Here is a 20800-nt window from a genome sequence, read left to right as displayed (position 1 = left end):
GCCAAGTGGTGTGCATTAAATTCGCAGAGATCTTCCTGATACGCCACGATTTAAATAAATTTGTAATTCAACAACTCTGATATATTTTTTTAAAATCTCTAAAAATTTCCTTGGCTCCTTGCAATGTTACGATAAAGATCTAATGGACATTCCGGGGTATACTTCTTTCACGTTTCTAGATATTTCCAGGAAGTCTCTTGAAAGTTCAGAACGAAGAAAAATATCAGAACAGATACTCTGACATATGAAACGAAGAAAATAATTCTGAAAACGGTATAATTGGAATAATAGCTTCGAATATAGTCTCTTTAAAAGTGATTCTAGCGCGATGGTCAAATAACCGGTGAATAGATAGATGAAAGAGGAAGAGGTTCAAAGGAAATAGGATGGTGGAAGATATTGAAAAATTGATAATAAAATGGAGTGGAGTAATTAATAAATTTTAAAAACACTGTAACTCGAAGGACAGCATCGAAGATAGTCTCTAACACTAATCCTAGCACGATGGTCAAATAACCGGTGGATAGAGAGATGAAAGAGGAAGAGCTTCAGAGGAAATAGAATGGAAGAAGATATTGAAAAATTGATAATAAGATCCAGTGGGATAATTAATAAATTAAAAAATTAAAAAATAGTCGTGTAAAGTCTAAAAGAATTTTCAAAACAATAGAAATTTTGAAAACGCTATACCTCGAAGAACAGTATCGAAAGTAGTCTCTTTAACACTAATCCTAGCACGACGGTCAAATAACCGGTAGACAGAGAAATGAAAGAGGAAGAGATTCAAAGGAAATGAAATAAAAGAAGATATTGAAAAATTGCTAATGAAAATCGAGTGGGGTAATTAATAAATTAAAAAATTAAAAAATATGAAGTCTAAAAACATCTTAAAGTCAATAGAAATTTTAAAAACGTTATAACTCGTAGGACAGCATCGAAAATAGTCTCTCTAACGCTAATCCTAGCAGGATGGTCAAATAACCGGTGGACAGGGAAATGAAAGAGGAAGAACTTCAGAGGAAATAGGATGGAAGAAGATATTGAAAAATTAGTAAGGAATAGTCGTGTAAAGTCTAAAAGAATCTTCGAAACAATAGAAATGCATTCTTCGTTAATTTCCCAACCTGAGAGCAGTCTTAACTACGTAAACCTGGTAATCGAGAAGAAATCGCGCTCGAAAACGATCGAACCGCCGAGCCTAATTAGTTCCGCAGTTAATGAAATCCTGCGAGTGACCGAGACTCTCTAATTGCGACGATGGTCGCGTTTACAGTTAGAAAGACGTACTCAAGGTGGCCGGAGTGCATCGGTTCCGTCGAGCGCCTTAGCTTCCGATCACGTGGCCAGCACAGCCACGCGGAAAGTGTCTCTGACGTAAGCTTGCGAAACGGATCTGGTAACGAGCGTTCCTTTCGACTTTGGCCAAATTCCAGGACGGACTTTCAGCCGTGTGTCGCGGTTGGAATTCAAAGCGATTCTTCCTCGCCTTTTTCGCTGGCTCGTCCTCTTCCTCCTCTTCGCGCCTGCAACCAGCCCGGGCCTGGGTCCCCGTTTCGTCACGTATGCGAATCATCATCGGCTTATGGACACCAACTGTCTATTCCCGGCCGGCTGATAAGTTACCTATAGAATAAAATATGTAACGCGTGTGTCGAGTCGAAATATAAATATGGAGCGAGCAAGACCAATTCGTACGAGCCTGTCAGCTGGAACGGTATTTGGTTCAGGCCTTCTAATACCACGCTCTCCTTCGTGGGAGTAACTGGACTAGCCTTTGGCAGTGCGGAGATTGGATCGTCGACTGTCGGACATGGTAGCCCGAGAATGTTGATGCTCTGAATGAAATTGGTGAAATTAAGAAGGATGTTTCTCAATATAAACACTTTTTCCGTCGCATAGGGATAGTGATACAATTTTAGTATGCAATTTTAGGTTATATAAACTAGCAGCAACGAAAGTCTAACCTCAAATTCGACAGAACCTACTTACCTAACTTAATCTTCTAATTTTATAATTCTAATTCTCACCTTACACGAATGAAATGAAATTGGTGACATTAAGAAGGTTGTTTCTCTAGACAGACCCTTTTTTCGATTGTTCATCGTCGACTCGAGCACGAATTATGACTAGATTGAGATATTATTAGGTTAATATGGTGTTTCTGAAAGTTATTGATTGAATAGGGATGGTGAATACAATTTTAGTTGATATAAGATAGAAAATCTAACCTCAAATTTGACAGAAGCCATCTACCTAACCTATAGTTCTAATTTTATAATTCTAATTCTCGCCTTACACGAATGAAATGAAATTGGTGAATTTAAAAGGTTGTTTCTCTACATATACTCTTTTTCCGATTATTCATCGTCCATTCGAGCTCAAATTACGGCTAAATTGCGATATTATTAGATTAAGTTCGTATTAGTTCATATAATTGATACAAACTAGAAAATCTAACGTCAAATTCGACAGAAGTCACCTACCTAACCTAAACTTCTAATTTTATAATCTTAATTCTCCCCTTACATACTTACTAATACCTCCAATGATACATTAAACTTTCAAGAACTTGCAAATTAACCTCAATCAATTTCTCTCGTTCTGCAATAAATTTCCAACGAATTCATGGGAAATAGATACTACCTGACACGAAGATCACGTATCTGAAAGTTGCAATACCGATGCGACTGCGTTCTACCTTAATTCGTGGAAGATCTAAACGGCTAATCAACCACTGCCGAAAATCTAACCTCAAAATCTGCAAAGAGACCACGTGACAATTGACGTAGCAAAGTGTCGGATTATTATAACAAGAAGCTAACAGAAGCGTGTCGTGCTTTTTCTAACGTTCACGGGAGAATTCCTTTTCACCGTTCGAAGTCAAGGTTACGTTTGCTATTGTTCCAGGTACTCATCAGGAACACGACGCAGAAGGAGCTGCAGACTATAGCGACGTACTACTTCGACGGTAAGGGAAAGGCGTTGCGGCCGATGGTAGCAATTCTCATGGCACGGGCTATCAATTACCACAAGCAAAGAAAGTGAGTTGTGAGAGGCACGGCTGTGCGGATTCTTTCAAGTTCGCCGTCAATAAACTTTTAACGTTTCGTGGCAATTAACTGGATTATTCTCCATTCGAAATGCTCTTCGTTGTCCCTGTTAACAGCCTCGCATAAACGGTTCGAGCGAATCCTGTTTAATTAATTCCGTCGAATGATTTACGCGTAGATCGCGAGCCAGGGTGGAAATTTAACGAGTGTCCTTGATTAAAATTCATGCTATTTATTGGGAGAGTATGATGTACGGAGAGTAATAATTATTTTCATGTACATACGTGTCGCCAGTAACTGCTGCATTATGCAGTCGATTTTTAGTACTCGAAGACGAAGCAATTTACGATGTTGCGTTTATGTGACAATTGAGGTTAGGAATGCATACGGAATCGAACGATTTTATTTGGTGAACGTATTGCTCTTTGAGTGCATTTCTAATGCATTTTCTACATTTATTTTCATATAGAAATTCGATATATATTTTAGGTGATTTATGGGGTGCTTAAACTTGGAAGAAAAATAGGTTAGGAAAATTATTAATTTATTTTTAATTGTATATTCGTCCTTGATGAATTTAATATTCGTTATTCAACTGCATTTTCTATATTGATTTCGATATATATTTTAGGTGGTTTATGGTGTGCTTAAATTTGGAAGAAAAATAGGTTAGGAAAATTATTAATTTATTTTTAATTGTATATTCGTCCTTGATAAATTTAATATTGGTTATTCAACTGCATTCTTTATATTTATTTCGATATAAAAACTCGATATATATTTTATGGTTTATGATGTGCTTAAATTTGAAAGAAAAATAGGTTAGAAAAATTATTAATTTATTTTTAATTCTGTATTCGTTGTTATATATTTTACTTCATAATGTGATCGTATAGTACACTGTTGGATAAGGGTAAGAAATTAATAACAGGGTTAATTAACTTCCTTAAAGAGCTATATAAGGAGATATAAAATGACATCCTATATCGGTTAAGTAATTTTATACCTCTTGACTAGGAGGTTCAAAAATTTTGATTTATCTCTTTGAAGATGTACCTGCAATATACCTCATTGTATTCAAATGATAAGGATCTAGCAGTCTGTATAGTGATTGAGCAATAAATAAACCTTTTCTTTCTCGCTTTTCTAACGTAAGAAGTTCTTAAAAGCAGCATTGAAATGTCACACGTTATTTGTCCTAGATCTTCCAAAAATCTTGATCTTTTCAACTGCGAAGACTCAAATAAGCGAAATACCTATAGGAGAAGAAATACAGAAAAGTCGTGAAAAAGAAGAATATTTTTCGCGATAGAACGACACGTTGCTGTATTACCATGTGATGCAAATGTATGTTAATGGAGGCGTGCTTTTTCATTTACCGATATGTGTTTGAGGCTTGAGAAAAGGTAGCTTCGCCGAACGTTTAGAAAGCATCGAAAGAATGCGACTGGCTGGTCTTCTCTCTTTCTAATTCATAAATCGCTTTGAAAGTAATTACTTGTCGTTGTGTGGCGAACCAACGCCGATGAATATGAATGAGATGTCCCGTGAATGAGAACTAGTGTAGCGTACGCTATCACATATGCCAGACGAATCGTAAACAGTGGCGAGCGTGACTTCGTGGTTCGTGGGGCGCCCGATGATAATCCCACGCGTGACGAAAACCTGCAGAATTTCCTGTCAACGGGTTGGTCGATTGCCGAGTGACTCCTGATGGCCGATCCTTTTATCCTTCGGTCGATCTTTCGATTTATTCTTCGATTGGTCCTTTGGTAGATCCTGCGATCGATCTTTCGATATGATCCTTCGGCTGGTCCTTCGATTAATCCTTCGACTGGTCCTTCGATTAATCCTTCCACTGGTCCTTCGATTAATCCTTCGACTGGTCCTTCGATTAATTCTTCGACTGGTCCTTCGATTAATCCTTCTATTAGTGCTTTTATCGGTGCTTGAATTGATTCTTTGGTTGTTCCTTCCATTGATTCTTGGATTGCTCTTTTGATTAGTCTTGCGATTGACTTTTCGATTGATCCTTCCATTGGTCCTTCGATTGATGCTTCCATTAATTCTTCGACTGGTCCTTCGATTGCACCATGGGTTGCTCCTTTAATTAGTATTGCGATTAACCTTTCGATTGATCTCTCGACTGGTGTTTCGATCGATCCTCCCATTGGTCCTTCGATTGTTCCTTCTATTAGTGCCTCGATTAATCCTTATATTGGCACTTTGATTGATTCTTCGATTGATCCTTCTATTAGTGCTTCGATTAATCCTTATATCGGCACTTCGATTGATTCTTCGATTGATCCTTCCATTAATTTTTCGACTGGTCCTTCAATTGCACCCATGGGTTGCTCCTTTAATTAGTATTGCGATTGACCTTTCGATTGATCCTTCGATTGGTGTTTCGATTAATCCTTCGATTGATCCTTCCATTGATTCGTCAACTGATCCTTCGATTGCTCCGTGGATTACTCCTTCCAATAATCTTACCATTGATCTTTCGATTGAACTTTTGGCTAGTACTTCGATTAATCTTTCCATCGGTGCTTCAATTGATCCATCGATTGGTCCTTTGATTAGTCCTACGATCAATCTTGCGATTAATAATTAATAATTCCGGTTGATCCTTCGATTAATTTTCTAATTAATCCTTGGACTAATTTCTCGATCTATTTTTCTATAAATTCTTCGACTAATTTTTTGCTTAATCATTCAATTAATCCTTTCGCTGATTTTTCAATAGATTCTTCGAACGATTCTTTGGTCAAACCTTCGATAAATTCTTCCATCCATTTTTATATCGATCTTTCGATCGATCGACGCATAAATAATATCCTGCCAACACTGAGGTATTCGTTGTAATGACTTTTATGTGACGTCTAGATCTGCAAGTTTAATGCAAGTTTAATGCCAATTTCTCCACGCATATACAACTTGCTATCCTTCAATCGATTCCTGATCGATTCGAGTGAAATCTACGCGTATTTGGAATGACGTAGTATTAAAATCATAATAACGTTTTCTTTTCGACATTTCCTAATCTTTCCTCTGTTCTCTTACTCGTCGAAAAGGAATAATTGTGTGACAGATATTGGACATACGTTGATCGATTCTTTGCTAGATCGGAGTCGCGAAAGTGCGATTATAAACGTGATGGATCTACGAGATGATTGGAGATCCATTTATACAGCTGTTCCACGCAACTGTGTCAAGCTGTGTCTTTAAAGTGCTTAAACTCTCGTGAAACTTGCTAGCCTGGGATTTTCTAAATTATTTCGTTACATGATTGAATTTCATGGAATATTTTCGCCATACAAGCTTTCGTACGATATTCCATTACACTCTAACCGCTTCATGCTCTCTTCAACATGCGCATAGGCAAACGCCTATAAATTAAACATATGAAACACGAGTGAAATTCCCCGGACAGGGAAACCGATGTCAAAATTGCCATAAAATTATCAGGAAATTGAACAGTAAACAACAATACAGTGTTAAATAACGAAACTATTTTCCAACGAATAAAATTCATGAATTCACCGTAATAATTGTAAACAAAAATAGAAACTAACGCTTGTACAATTATTATTTATTTATTTATTTTATTTACGGATATTAATCCTCATGTATACGATAAAAATATAGAGAGAAAAATATTATATGTATATATAATATCTTAAAAACTATAAACTATAAACTATTTAACAAAAGAACGAACGGTTGTAAATGATCTATGAGATCCTTTGGGACTCCTATTGACAAAGAATGGAAATTATTCCTTTTCGATCACGTTTAAGATCCCAAAATATTCCAGAACACTCGATCAATGTAGATCGTTTCGTTTCAGCGGTCTCTTGGCCTCGCAGCGGCAAGTAGCGATGATCTCCGAGATGATCCATAACGCTTCCTTGATCCACGACGACGTAATCGACCAGCCTGACTTCCGCCGTGGTAAACCTTCGGTCAATGTCGTTTGGAGTCAAAAAAAGGTAAGATCTTCGGACTCGACGAATTTTACATTCCATTCACTCATTAACGATTATCTTCATCGACTGATGAATCGCTAAACGATTCCTCTAAACCCACGTGCCTCGGTATGAATATAAAATACTTTCATACCAGATGTAAAGAGAGATACGATATCTTCGTCCAATTAAATTACATTAATTTATATTCATTTCATTTCCGAGTTACTTTACATTAATCATTTACATTAACTTAGCAATTAGCATTGAGCGAACTTAATATTAGTAACTTAATGCCTGAATCTTCTGATTTAAAATCTAATTTACATTGAATTATATTCCATGCACCATAGGTTTCGTTTGAACCGTTTCCACTAAATTTTATACACCTCCAATAAGGTTTAAAAATTGATCTGACAAATTTGCTGCTGGCATCATGTTTCCACTAAATTTTATACACCTCCAATAAGGTTTAAAAATTGATCTGACAAATTTGCTGCTGACATCACACGTTCTTCCTCTTCTTGGACGTTTCTACGTGTCATATTATTCCATTCAAAAATTGTAAATTGTAAATTTTATAGTAGATTGGAATTCAGGAAATTCTGGAGTCGAAGCAACGTTGAGTTACGTGTGATGTGTCCTTCGTGCTTTAAAAAATTGATCTGACAAATTTGCTGCTGGCATCGCACGTTCTTCCTCTTCTTGGACGTTTCTACGAGTCATATTATTCCATTCAAAAATTGTAAATTGTAAATTTTATAGTAGATTAGGATTCAGGAAATTCGTGGAGTCGAAGCAACGTTGAGATACGTGTGATGTGTCCTTCGTGCTTTAAAAAATTGATCTGACAAATTTGCTGCTGGCATCGCACGTTCTTCCTCTTCTTGTACGATTCCACGAAACGTCACTAGCCACAGAACACGGAGCTGTCGATTTCTATTCGATTGCTTGGACATCTCAGACACGTGGACGTTTCACACACGATGCACCGTGAATTTCGATATCTTCTCGTCGATCGATGCGAGTTGATCGATGAAAACTGAAACTCTCTCTGAAATAACGCAGAAAGAGAGAGGGAGATACGAGGTGGGAAAGAGGAAGGAGGCTAATGCGATTCATGGCGGCGCTGACCGTGCACGCTTTCTTGGCCTGGAACCGGAAGTGCCTTCGTTTGGTCTGCCCGCGATCCACGCTCGGCGAGATTTCCAAAAGGCGAATCGGCTATCAACTCGCATCGCTCTTTGGCAGAGAACGTGTAACACGATTAATCGTGGATTGGAAAGAGCGTGAGCCTAGCTCGAAAGCTGGTGGCTTTTCTCAATGAGAATTCTTGGTACCAGTGACTCGAACGTAACACACCTTTCCGAATAATCGAATTTCGTCTTCCTGGATGAGTTTTGTCTCGTTCTCTTAGCATAATTAGATGAATCGAATTTGGGATCAGAAATTATTTTCTTTTTAACACTAGAACTACCAACCCAGTGAAAATGACTGGTCCCAGAATTTTCCTTTTTGCAATCACAGAACACATACACCTGCTTTAAGAATAAAATTGGTATCAACTTATATTAAGAAAGAACTGTAATCAATATATTCACTCATATTCATCGTATCGCTGAAATTACTATAATCTGTGCACGTTATAGTTAGGTACCCATTAAAAATCGGTAATTCTACTGTTAATTGGAATTGTGAGATAAAATGGTGGAAACTCGATGTGATAGGAGTAGATAGCAATTTGGTGACACGAGAGCAGGTCAAATTTCAACTTAAGAAAAACAGAGGATTTGTCGACAGTCTTCTGTTAATCATGAAAGAAGTAATCGGTAATTTGCTCGTTTGTACGAAAACATTAACGATTACATATACGATTGACGATAACATTAACGGTGACAAATTTGTTTTCGTTTAATCTGCATAATAATTTATAATAAATAATAATAAAGGAAAATAATTAAGTGATAGCATTTCCATATATGGAAATATATTAGGAAATTTTGAAATAAAAAGAGGTACAAATTTTAGGCTGTATCTTTATCTATAGCTTTCTACTGGGTAACTTAATTCTACTGTATTTCAATTAATATAAATGAAAATAGAAATTTCTTTTATGATCAGATGTATATAATAAAATTAAATCATCTTTTCATTAATGATATATTATTCTATCTTATTTTCAATTTTCCAATTTGAACGAAATTCAAAATATTATTTTAAAAATATTAATAAACCAAGGAAAGAAAGAAATATCGAATTTTAATCGCGTGACAAAAATTTTTCTAACGAAATTCAAGGGAAAATTAAGTGATTCCATAGATTTTTTGTCACGATTATTTTTAAATGCTTGGAAAGACATTTCTTAAAAGATCAAAAGATTTCCTAAAAAGGAATAAAATGTATTACGAAGATATGATGTAAAAGATATGAAGAAAACATTAATTTTCGATATCCCGTTAAATTATGACGTTTCCTTTACGAAATCAGAGCAGTTTCGTAGTTTCAGCGAAACTCGATGTTTTAAAATTTCCAGGTATTACAGATATTTCGTGTAGTTGTAATATCCAGATAATTATGCGTTCTTGCAACACGTATAGACATATACAGACGTGCATATGAACAGAGAAAGGATACAGATTGTTGGGAAGTTGGTCACGAATTATCATTTAGTGGAAAGCCTATAAATTTCAGTAACTTCTTATGTAATTTGAAATATTTGGTGTTGAAACACTTTGATTGGCAACATTGACTGAATTCAATATAATCGCGATAATGATCATTAACTGGAGAATTGTGATACCCTGTTTGGGTGAAACCTTGCAGACTTACCACGTATATAATTAGATACTGCTTTGTTTCATGTGTATTTACATTCTCAAATATTATTTTAACCAATTAGTTTACTTTTCACAAATTAACTTTAATAATAATTGACTAGAAGTTAAGATTACTTGAATTACTAGAATTAAAATCAGAAGCTATATTTAGAGCTATGCAAAGGTGAAATGTAATGATAAGAGATAGATTACTTGTATTGAATATTAAGGTACAGAATACACAGCATAGCACTAAATATAGTATATATATGGATAATAATAATCAATGACATATGATGAGAATATATAGGTATATATAATCATCTACCTGACTAAAAGTCAGTATTAATTTTACCAAAGGTAATTGTACATTTCCAGTAAAGTTAAGAAGGAAAAATCTGAAACCTGTCACTTAGGATAGTTAGTAGGTACTTTCTAGGTACTTCTAGTGTTAATATTCTAAATCTGAAAGAGGTGAAATATGAGTACATTATTCAAGCTATTCATCACTATCATAAGAACAGGTGTTATATCATAACATTTCATTACCTGTTACATAAATGCAATTGGACATGGTACAGGTAGAGGATGAAAACGATGGTGTTCATCTGTATTCACATCTTAGCATCGAGTCTTCTGTTCGCTTTAAATGCGAAATTAAAGAATCTCGATGGCATTTTTATTACGTTAAAATCATAATTCTGATTACCTGTTTGTTTCTGAAAACAAATGCCACAGCCGAAGATTGTTACGACATATTGGCCATTATTCTAATAAAGCTTATATTCCTTATTCTTCGAGAATTACGTCATTTATGAGATATGAAGGTCATCTTTACTTTTTTACAATGCATGACATATTTTCTCTTGGTCGCGTGATAAAAGAAGCATTCAGTAACCTATGAATACCAAGTGGTTCAAGATCTCTTCTAGTGGTACAAAAGATGAAAAAGACATTTCCAACCTTAGTATTAAATTAACCTTTATAATTTCATGTAATGTAGACGGTTCTTTATTTCTTGTTAGAATAATCAGGCTGTTTGTGATACTCCATAGTCCTATTCCATTATTCTCAGCTATATCTTACTTGCAGTACATTTGTATTTCATGTTAATGGTGTTTAAACTAAAATTTCAAAAAATGGGCAATTAATTTGTGTTTTATAAGTAGGTTGTAGATGCTTGTGTATATTTTATCTCGTCCATGCAAGCTTTTACTTATATGCTATTTATGTTGTGCATTTTATTTCTTAATGACATAAGGAAATCGAGATAGAGTGATACGGAAATGAAATAAGATTTTAATGGGAATTTCCAGTTTCAATACTATTCCACGAATCGGTGAAATTTTTCAACGTAAAGTCATCGAGAATCCGACATAAGATAAATAGCACCTTCAAAGCAAATTTAAATATATTTTCACCGCGTTATACGATAGCGAATTATATATTACTTTAAAGAGATAGAACGTATCAGTTACCTGAAATTAGCATGGAGAAAGATACTTATACTTTACTTCAATTTTATTATGCTTTAGACACTTATTGCATATCCCACGCTCTTGCTATATGTCCACATTTTTATGCCTGGATTCGCACGTTTATATAGATATTATATTCATGTCTGATATACTTTGTATTTCCATATATCATATATTTTATCTCCATATTTTAACACGTTCGAAATATGCAAACGTTCACAGTGTAATTACAGCAAAAAAGGTAAACGTACACTTAAGTTTCATTTCTTATATACCATAACACATCTCCACCGATGTCCGCAAGATCACAGCGCCACATTCATACTAGCGGTCGTTGGCTCGAACTACTTTGGCATGCTTGAGTTCCTATCTCGAAACTATAAGCGATCATTCCGACACGTCAAACATAAAATCGCATTCACCGCATTGTAAACACATGTGCTCGGCACAACATGTGATTCCTCGGGAGGTTTGAAAAGTGTGACGGCCTTGAGGAACGAATTAACGAGTTACAAAGAAATGGAAAGCCGACAAGACGTCCACGAAAGTCTCTCGTCGAAGATTGGACGGAGCACTGGGCTAACGAATTGTGTAACATTGGCGCATTAACGAGACACTAATTGAGAGAGGTGTTGCGTATGTGTGTATATATAACAGTTATCGCCAGATTATACACGGATAACGAGGCCGTGAACGAGCTGAGATGCAACCTCGAATTCTATATCGTGTAGCTATTAACATTCGAAAAACATTTCTGCTGGGTAACTACCCTTGTGTTGTTTATCCATCGATTGCTCTTAAGAGCAAACCCTGAGACTATGATCTCCTCTTCGTTACGAGTAAACCGTATATACCGTCGGCATTTTTAATAATTCTCCATCTTGAAAAATTAAAAATAAAGTTGAATTAAATTTCAATAAATTTGAATAAAGTTCTAGTTAAATTTTATAACAGATGTAAACCAATTTTACTGAATCTTATTTTTCTAATGAGTACTATCGAGTATTTTATAGTTACACAATTTTTCTAATTGATTCTGAAGATGGTATAACGTTCATTTTTATTTTTATTCGAGATTAGCTCTAATGATATTAGCAACAAGAGAAATATTTCTAAAAATTCCGCAGAAGAAAATAAGAAATTGGATTATCGTATCTAACATGGCGATGGAAACACTTACTTTCTGATTTCCTCAATTTTCAGTAATTATCTTCAAATATCGCGCTCAATCCACGCGTTACTATACACGGTTCGTTAACTTTACATTAGTGCAAATGTTCCTTTCCTTCCGAAAGGATACACCAATCGTATACTCGTATTAATTCCTTCAGCGTTGCGAGATTATTCAGTGACGATAACGGAACTCTAGCAGCTCAGTACCCAATCCTTGATCCTTATTCGACTTCTTTCCGTCGAATGCACAGGAATTTCGATCCGTATTATCGATCGCAAATTATTTCCCAAACCTAACCTCAAACGTATCAGGCTTTTCGCCGGGGCTGCACCCTGTTGCCCGACGCGCTGATTCACGTTCGCTTTGCGAAACTCTCAGTGTGTCGCAACGATTGGCTATATCTCAATAAAGCCGCGAAAACACGATGTTTTCGAAAGGAAAGCCCACGGGTAACGTCGTTGCAGGTGACACACGTGAAAAGCAGACGACACGGAGATACCGGATGTGAAACTCGAAATTACGACGCGTTCGTCTCGTACCATTGTCACAAGAGACAACGGGCCGACGTGGTTCTTGGATCTGACGAATTAACCGGCACTTCCACTTGGTCTTATGTAGCTTGAATTTTCTTCTTTGTACCTGCCAGTGATTATGGAAATAGCTTAAGTAATACTTAGGGGCTTAAATCATGTTTCGTTTCGAAATGTTTCAAGTTATTATTTAAAGCGCGTCTGCGTAAATTAAAAAATTAATTACAACGTAATTGCAATCCTACTGCAACTGTTTCGTTTCACTTACCTTTTACTATTTCACATTAGTAATAAATTCGTTCCTGGTGAAATTTTTGCTTCAATCATTTTCTTCATTACCGACATATGTACGAGGTATTACATATCACCAGTTGTACATTGCTACTAGAAATATTCTCTATTAAATGTCTTCTAGTCTATATTGGTTTGATGGAAAAACAGAATGTAGAAGACGAATTACACATGTAACCTAATAAGTACGTGTGTACTTAAGTTTAACCTTTCTTCAATTTGCGCATGATTCCAGAAGATGAAAGGGATGTTATTGCAAGGAAGTGTTGATATTCAGGTCCAATGATCATCTGTGCATTCTGGAATGAATGAAAAATAATTATTTTAAGGTTGGCGATTTTTAAAAATTTCTGTAGTACGGTCGAATTAGATTGTTTTTGAGTTGGAAATTTCACTGAAAGAGGCTTCTTTTCGAACTTTTCCAGTGACTGAGAAAGATAGTGTAGTGAAAGTGTTGGAATGGTTTACGACGACGGTGGTATTGTAAAGTAAAATTGTTAAATGTTTGGAAATGTGGAAAGCTCTGACAGCTTATTTGAAAGAGTATTTCTTTAGAAAAAAGAATTTTTAAGAATATTTACAAATGATTATTAGTTTCAAGTATACAAATATATGTAGACTAATACTAATAGCTAAAGTAGAGGTAGAATTACTGAAAAGAAATTGAATAATTGTATTTTCTACATCTGTACATAGATAGCGTACTTTCTAGAACATAATTCTCCATGAGTGAAATATGCCAAATTTACATTCCTTTGTTAGTTCCAATACCCATTATTTATGCTGGGAAATTTTGCATATTGTACGTATCTTCTGAAGGGAAATATTTACAGTACAAGATAGGCAAAAACGTTGAATGAAATTCGATTATTCGAATATTCGAATATTTTAAATAATTTATCACAAATAAATTTTAACAAAACTTTATATTTTTCGAAATATTTCAAGTATTTAAAATGACGTAAACGTGGAGAATTTTACGACACGTATAATTACCTCAAAAGTATTAATATTTTTCATATTTCAGGAAAGTTTAAAAAATTATTGAATTTCCGAAATCTCGTTGCCATTAATGAAAATTCAATTCCAACTAAATAAAATTTTTCTTCCGTCCCTCCGTATCTTAAATTGCTAATTTATCTATTGTGGATAATTAATTATTAATAATTAATTAAAAAGTGACGTAAATATGTGTTAAAAAATAATTATGAAAATCGTGTAAATGTTCCACACGTTTCTACTTACTGTACACTCACAATAGATGTCAGTCAATAATACGAATCGAAATGGTCAAATTTTCTCTCTTTGTATTTCATCCTTTTACCTTGAAGTTTCGCAAGTAAGGAAGAGAACAAGAAAGAAGCTCATTGATTATGCCGGAACCAAGTATTCTAGGAGTATATGTCCGAATATACGATGTCGTATATCAAATATTCAACACGTGTCATATTACTTCGGCGAAGCTTTAACCCTAAACAGAATTGAGCAGTGAAGGCCACGAGAAATGTCGTCAAATATTAACTTAACAATTACAATCATGGTGATTGAAAATTTCTCATGGATACTCAGTCGATGCATATTACAAATTACGTATGTACTTTGAATAAAATTCATTACGAGTATTTTATGAAAAATATTATATTTCGAGTATTTTACACTTTGAGATAGAAATATGGTTCAATTTTTCATGCACTTCGTCCTAAAATAAATTTGCAACTTTGTACACAAACAGTATCATAACCTCTAAATCTGAATTCATTTCCTAACCAAAATAAATGCATTAATTATTAGGCAGGAATAAATCATACATCATGAAATATTATTGAGAAACAATATTTCATTCACACGGTAGTCTACCTCATATTTTATTCTGAAATGACATGTTCATTTGAAAAGAAAGTTGTCATATTGTAAAAATATTTCAATGTCTTTTAGTACTTACCATTGACTACTTTGAATTGCTTGTATATCGTCGGTATGTTCGTATCAATTCTACCACTGCACAATAACTAACAAGTAAAAGGATAAAAATTGTCTATTGACTGGCAAGAATTCGTAGAATTCTACTGTCATTGTTAATCAGACGTTAAATGAATAGTTCAACGCGTTCGGAATATGAGATAGTGACACCTAGAAATCATAGAATAGTGTCTACTGATGTTAAAAGCCATTAAGAAAACGTGGTTTCAGTGTGATGTAGCCCGCATGCGACTTATTGGCGACATGGGCGATTTCCTTTGCCAGTTTTACCACCAGAATAACCGCAAAACGTGTACATCGAAATTGAACGTATATTAGTCGAGATGTCGCCAACGATCTATTCTACCGTTCGATGATTTAACACGTGCATTGGCGATTCTAACCTTTATTTGCATTGCAGCGACTTTCTAGCAGCGCGGAATAGGAAAATAGCCTACAAGAAATTTTACCTCAATTTAATTGTAGTAGGAAAGTATGTGAAGGAGATTAAATTGATTTTTAATTTAAGTCAAGACGTTTCTAATCGTTATGGATTTAACGTGTTCTACATATGAAATTAAGAATTGTAGCATTTACTTTTGAAACAGTACTCGAACTTTTTTCGTCTTGCTGCTTATATTTTTAGAGCAGTAAATCAAAAAACTTTCCTCGTTTTTAGCCTAATTAACGTGCTAAATGAATATTTAGATTTTCAAAAAGAAATTAAGATTGAATAATTATTATCTTTATTTTTAAAGCATAGAATCGAAAAATTTATATTTAGCTTGTCTAATTAAGGTATTACCTTCAGTAGTTAAATGTTGCGAATAAAAATTTAGACTTCCAAGGTAATCGAAGTTGAATTATATTTATCATTAGAGTAATGAATCAAACATACTTTTTTTTGCTTAATTCTTCTGCTATCAAAGGTTAGCAATACGAATTTAGATAGATAAAATAATGAAATTTTAATTCTTCAGTTTTCGAACCAAAATAATTATATCTAATAAACGTTTCCTGAAGTAATTCTGCTACTTTTTCTGAATTCATAGGTTATAATGAAAATTACCATCTGCCGCGTTTGAAATGTTTTTCACTACATTCGTCCATTTTACGCTTTCTGTGTACGCTTTTACCTTAATCGTGGGCCAAACTGTGTCCGTGCGTAAGACGAATAAAAGAAAGTAGCCTCATCTTGCATTGCAAACCAGCCTCGACTATCGAGTAGAACATCGAGTTCTTCGACTAAAGTCAAACTGGTGCAAGGATTTTTATCATATTAAGATAATTAACGTACAAACACAGATCGATCCGCGGATATTGTTTTGCCGTGCTATTTAAAGAAAAAAGAAAGAGGAGAGGGGAATTATTACGAAGGCAAACACACGTGTCATCCTTCGATATCAGACGTTCGCCCGATCCAACTTCTCTGCTTCTGTTTCGAAAGATGTTCAGTGAAAGGAAACGCGTTCCTTAATCGTGCATGGCCATTTTATCGTTCTTAACTTTTACAATATACGAAATACGTTTATGATTTATTGTTAATGATGAAATGGAAGTTAACCTTCCTGCTGTATTCTTTAGAATGAAAGTCTTATTACGTAGCATTTTTCTAGGAAGTTTCTAGTTAGGAGTTTTATAAATATTATTAATGAACCTAAAACATGTTTTTACAAAATTTTAACTTTTTAAATTGTAGTGTATTACTGTGATAAATTGACTCCATTAAGCAACTACGCTTACCCTTTTTAGTAATTACCTGTGATGCAGGCAAAATGTCAGTGTTACTTTCTATGGGAAGAATCAGGTCATTTATGCCTCATCAACATTTTCTTTCTTTTCAGTTACTTTTAAATAAACTTCTTTAATTCATTTGCATTTTTATTCTTTTTAAAATTCGCTTTCTAATTTTCAGGTAACAATGACGGGAGATTATATTCTGGCAGTCGCGTCCATTATGATAGCCCAGCTTCGAAATGACGATGTCACCCTCACTCTCAGTCAGGTAAAGTTCATGAAACATATTATGTAATAAGTATATTTTAATATAGAATATCTGATAGAAATAGATAAATAAGTAGCTTACAGTGAATAAAATTGTTTAGTGTCTATAAAATAATAAGTTGCATATTAATATTTATAATTGACACACAAGAGTGTGCACGTGCTCTAGGATCGTGATATAATCCTGATGATAAGTATTGACAAGTCCAGGTGCTTTCCAGGTCGTGACGGACCTGGTGCAGGGTGAATTTATGCAGCTTGGCTCTAAAGAGACGGAGAACGAGAGATTCGCGCATTACCTCACGAAAACGTATCGCAAAACAGCCAGTTTAATCGCCAATTCCTTGAAAGCGGTAAATATGATCAGTGATAGTCATGTTTTTTAATTTAATTTTATACTTACTCCTCATTAATGAACATATTTCTGCAGGTGACCATGTTGGCAGGTGCTGATGATCAGTTGGCCGAATTAGCTTTTCAATATGGTAGAAATGTCGGTTTAGCATTTCAATTAGTCGACGATCTTTTGGATTTCGTGTCTTCTTTACCAACAATGGGTAAACCTACTGCGGCAGATTTGAAACTAGGTCTTGCAACTGCTCCAGTACTCTTTGCTTGTGAACGAGTGAGTGAATATATTAATTAAAAAAGAAATCTATAATTTACACAAAGAAATAATTTATAGAATAGAATGTCTTAATTGTAGATGTTTTAATTATGGTAAAAATCTTACAAAGGTCGTTCTTCCATTTTTATTGCAGTATCCAGAATTGAACGCGATGATCATGCGTCGATTTCAAGAGCCAGGAGACGTCGAAAAAGCGTTCGAGCTAGTACATAAATCACAAGGTCTCGATCAAACAAGATTTTTAGCACGAAAGCACTGCATCGAAGCAATGAAACTTGCACAATCTTTAGCCGAAAGTCCGTACCAGAAAGGTCTGCAAGTAGTTTGCGATTTAGTATTGAATCGTATGAAGTAGTGATATGAGAAGTCACAATAAGAACTGTGTATGAAAACAACAACGACGACAGAGAACGTCTTGAAACGAAAACTAGTAGTCACGAAGAATGAATGTTGGCCACGAGAAACGCCAATTAATGCAATTGCAGCAAACGAAACAAAATGTGCCGTTGATACGACAAGATTGTACTGGTTGTAAAGAAAAAATATCGAAGAAATGCAAACGTGTCGCGACATGTATCTAAATACACTCGTGACAAATATGTTTGACCAATTTAATGATACTTACAGCTCTATATTTAAACTTGTATGTTTATAACATAAAAGTTTAATTATATAGTTGTGATATTGTCAATAACATGGTAATTTTATGGGGAAAAAAAAGGAAAGAAATCGGAAAATAGGCGGGTTACTATTTTTATAAATTTCACACGTAACATAACAAAAGATATATCATGTTAATTGTCAATATTCAAATATGAGCGATATTGTCACGATGTTTCTCTATTCGAGTTCAAACGTTACCGAATACAGTGTAATTACAAGCGAGAAATCACTCACTAAACGAACGATAACGTTTACTTCGCTCTATAGTGCACATATTACCTGATTTTATCGATATTGTCACTAGCCAATCATAAGTGTAAATAAAATGATTTGTAGAAGTAGTTATAACGTATTAGAATTGGTGACTCTGCTTGATTGTTCTTTTATTAGAATCTTTTTGTAGTGTTATGAAATCCACCCAATGAATAACGAGCAATATGAAAAACTTTCCATGACAGTATTATACCAAATTATCTTAATAAGAAATATCACAACTGATTGTTGTGAAAGAAGAGATTGATATAATCGTGAAATTTATGTATATTTCTTTTTTTTTTTCTTTTTTTTCTTGGAAACATAATCAGATATTACAATTCATGTTACCATTATGTAGCAAACGAATTTATTAAATATGTTAATGCCACTTAACAACATGAAAAACAACAATCGCAAGAGTACCAATACTAATTAACAGCATAATTTAATATCTCGTTTAAAATGTGCGAAGAATATCTGCCAAAGAAGACCATGTGGTCTTGATTCTTCGACTTATATAGAAAAAGTATTTTCGGCCTGTTGCACATAATATAAATTGTTTATTATTAATTGGCATTATAAATCATTGAAATTATTAGATTTTTATACTTTCGTCAAATTATTCATATTGTTTTTTATTTAAAAAAATGTTCAATAAAAGTGGAATAACATCTTCCATAAAAACCGCTCAAAATATTATTTACTACATAACTGAACATATAGGTATAAATGTATAATAACTTATATTTATAACATGAATTAATGTATATAATTGCTCTTTAAGATAACACAAATCACTTCTGTAAAATTATTAATAAAACAAATGCAAAAATGTAATTATGATCAAATGTAGATATATATTAGGATAAAGACATTCAACTGGTATAAAGAATAGAAATAAATGAAGCTCTCGATCTCTTGGACATACGAAAAAGCAATATTTTTACCTTTTTTAGTTTATGCATTTTGAGTCTGAAAGTAGTATTATTATAAATTCGAACCAAAAATTATTTCACATTTGATTAGTAACCACAATGTTTGAAACAATAAATTAATTTATTATTTCATAATAAATTCGGGTATTTTTAACAATTATTTTGTAGATATTCATGATGTACAAGTGCACCCATAATATCTTTGCATATGAAACACGTGTAAATACATGTTTATACCAGAACAAACTTATAGAGTGTAATATTGAGAACAAATATTTTTTAGATCGATTAGCTTCATTATTAATAAATTGTGAAGTGTTAGGTTTGTTATTTTATTTGTTGTACAGGGAAGTACTAAATCCATGTTATAACATCCTTTTAATATAAATGTTATATCAAGATTTAAAATAGACCTTATTTCCTTTAAAGTAATTATACCTTTATATAATATTGAATCTAAAAATATATGACAAAACTTTGGTGTCATTTAATATCATTTTATAACATATGAGCTTAAAATTTTCATATATTTTAAATTCTTAATTTTAGGAATAATTTAAACTATATTGAATTTTTATTTAAAAAAATGTCATTATGAATATTACATTAATGAATTTAGATCAGATTAATTTTTAATTCAATTATAAATAAATTTATAAATAACACGATTCTTTGTTATATTAATATAATTATAAAATATTGCCAGAAAATATAAAGTAAACATACCATACATGTTTCTTTTTTTTTTATTCCAACGAATTGTAAGAATAAGAATACTGTAACTTTATTAGTGCAAAGATTTTACATTACTGAAACTAATATTAAACTATTGTCAATGTTGAAATTTGTATGGGTATACCTACAATGATGAAGGCATAAGTAAATTAAAAAATTCATGGAAATCACCGTATTCTTGATTACTGTTAATATTTCTATATCTCAACATGTTGATCAAATCAAAAATCTTTAATTTTGTAATAATATATGTATAAAATGTTATGCAAATATACCTAAATTTCTTAAATATAAATTGATAATTGTTTCCCTAC

At 33.6% G+C, this 20800-nt stretch overlaps 1 protein-coding gene and 1 long non-coding RNA gene across 2 annotated transcripts in view; one reads left to right on the top strand and one right to left on the bottom strand.

The window, feature by feature from the left end:
• qless (decaprenyl diphosphate synthase subunit 1 qless) overlaps positions 1 to 18989 on the top strand; it is an 82789-nt gene extending 63800 nt beyond the window's left edge. The window contains exons 3-8 of the mRNA XM_017906578.1: positions 2908 to 3041; positions 6901 to 7042; positions 17182 to 17271; positions 17492 to 17623; positions 17701 to 17895; positions 18032 to 18989. Of these exons, the coding sequence (XP_017762067.1) occupies positions 2908 to 3041; positions 6901 to 7042; positions 17182 to 17271; positions 17492 to 17623; positions 17701 to 17895; positions 18032 to 18253 (915 nt within the window). The 3' untranslated portion in view covers positions 18254 to 18989. The remainder of the gene's footprint in view (positions 1 to 2907; positions 3042 to 6900; positions 7043 to 17181; positions 17272 to 17491; positions 17624 to 17700; positions 17896 to 18031) is intronic.
• Positions 10657 to 11417, bottom strand: LOC108552165 (uncharacterized). The gene is made up of 3 exons (XR_001890537.1): positions 11313 to 11417; positions 10815 to 10958; positions 10657 to 10732 (listed from the first exon to the last, which is right to left on the bottom strand). It is a non-coding gene; the product is annotated as an uncharacterized LOC108552165 (long non-coding RNA).
• Positions 18990 to 20800: the final 1811 nt, after the last annotated feature.

Source organism: Eufriesea mexicana, unplaced genomic scaffold, assembly GCF_001483705.2.
Source record: "Eufriesea mexicana isolate 0111107269 unplaced genomic scaffold, ASM148370v2 scaffold5561, whole genome shotgun sequence".
In the NCBI taxonomy this organism is placed as follows: Eukaryota; Metazoa; Arthropoda; class Insecta; order Hymenoptera; family Apidae; genus Eufriesea; species Eufriesea mexicana.
The sequence above is the reverse complement of the archived record's forward strand: the minus strand, read 5'-3'. Positions and strand labels throughout refer to the sequence as shown.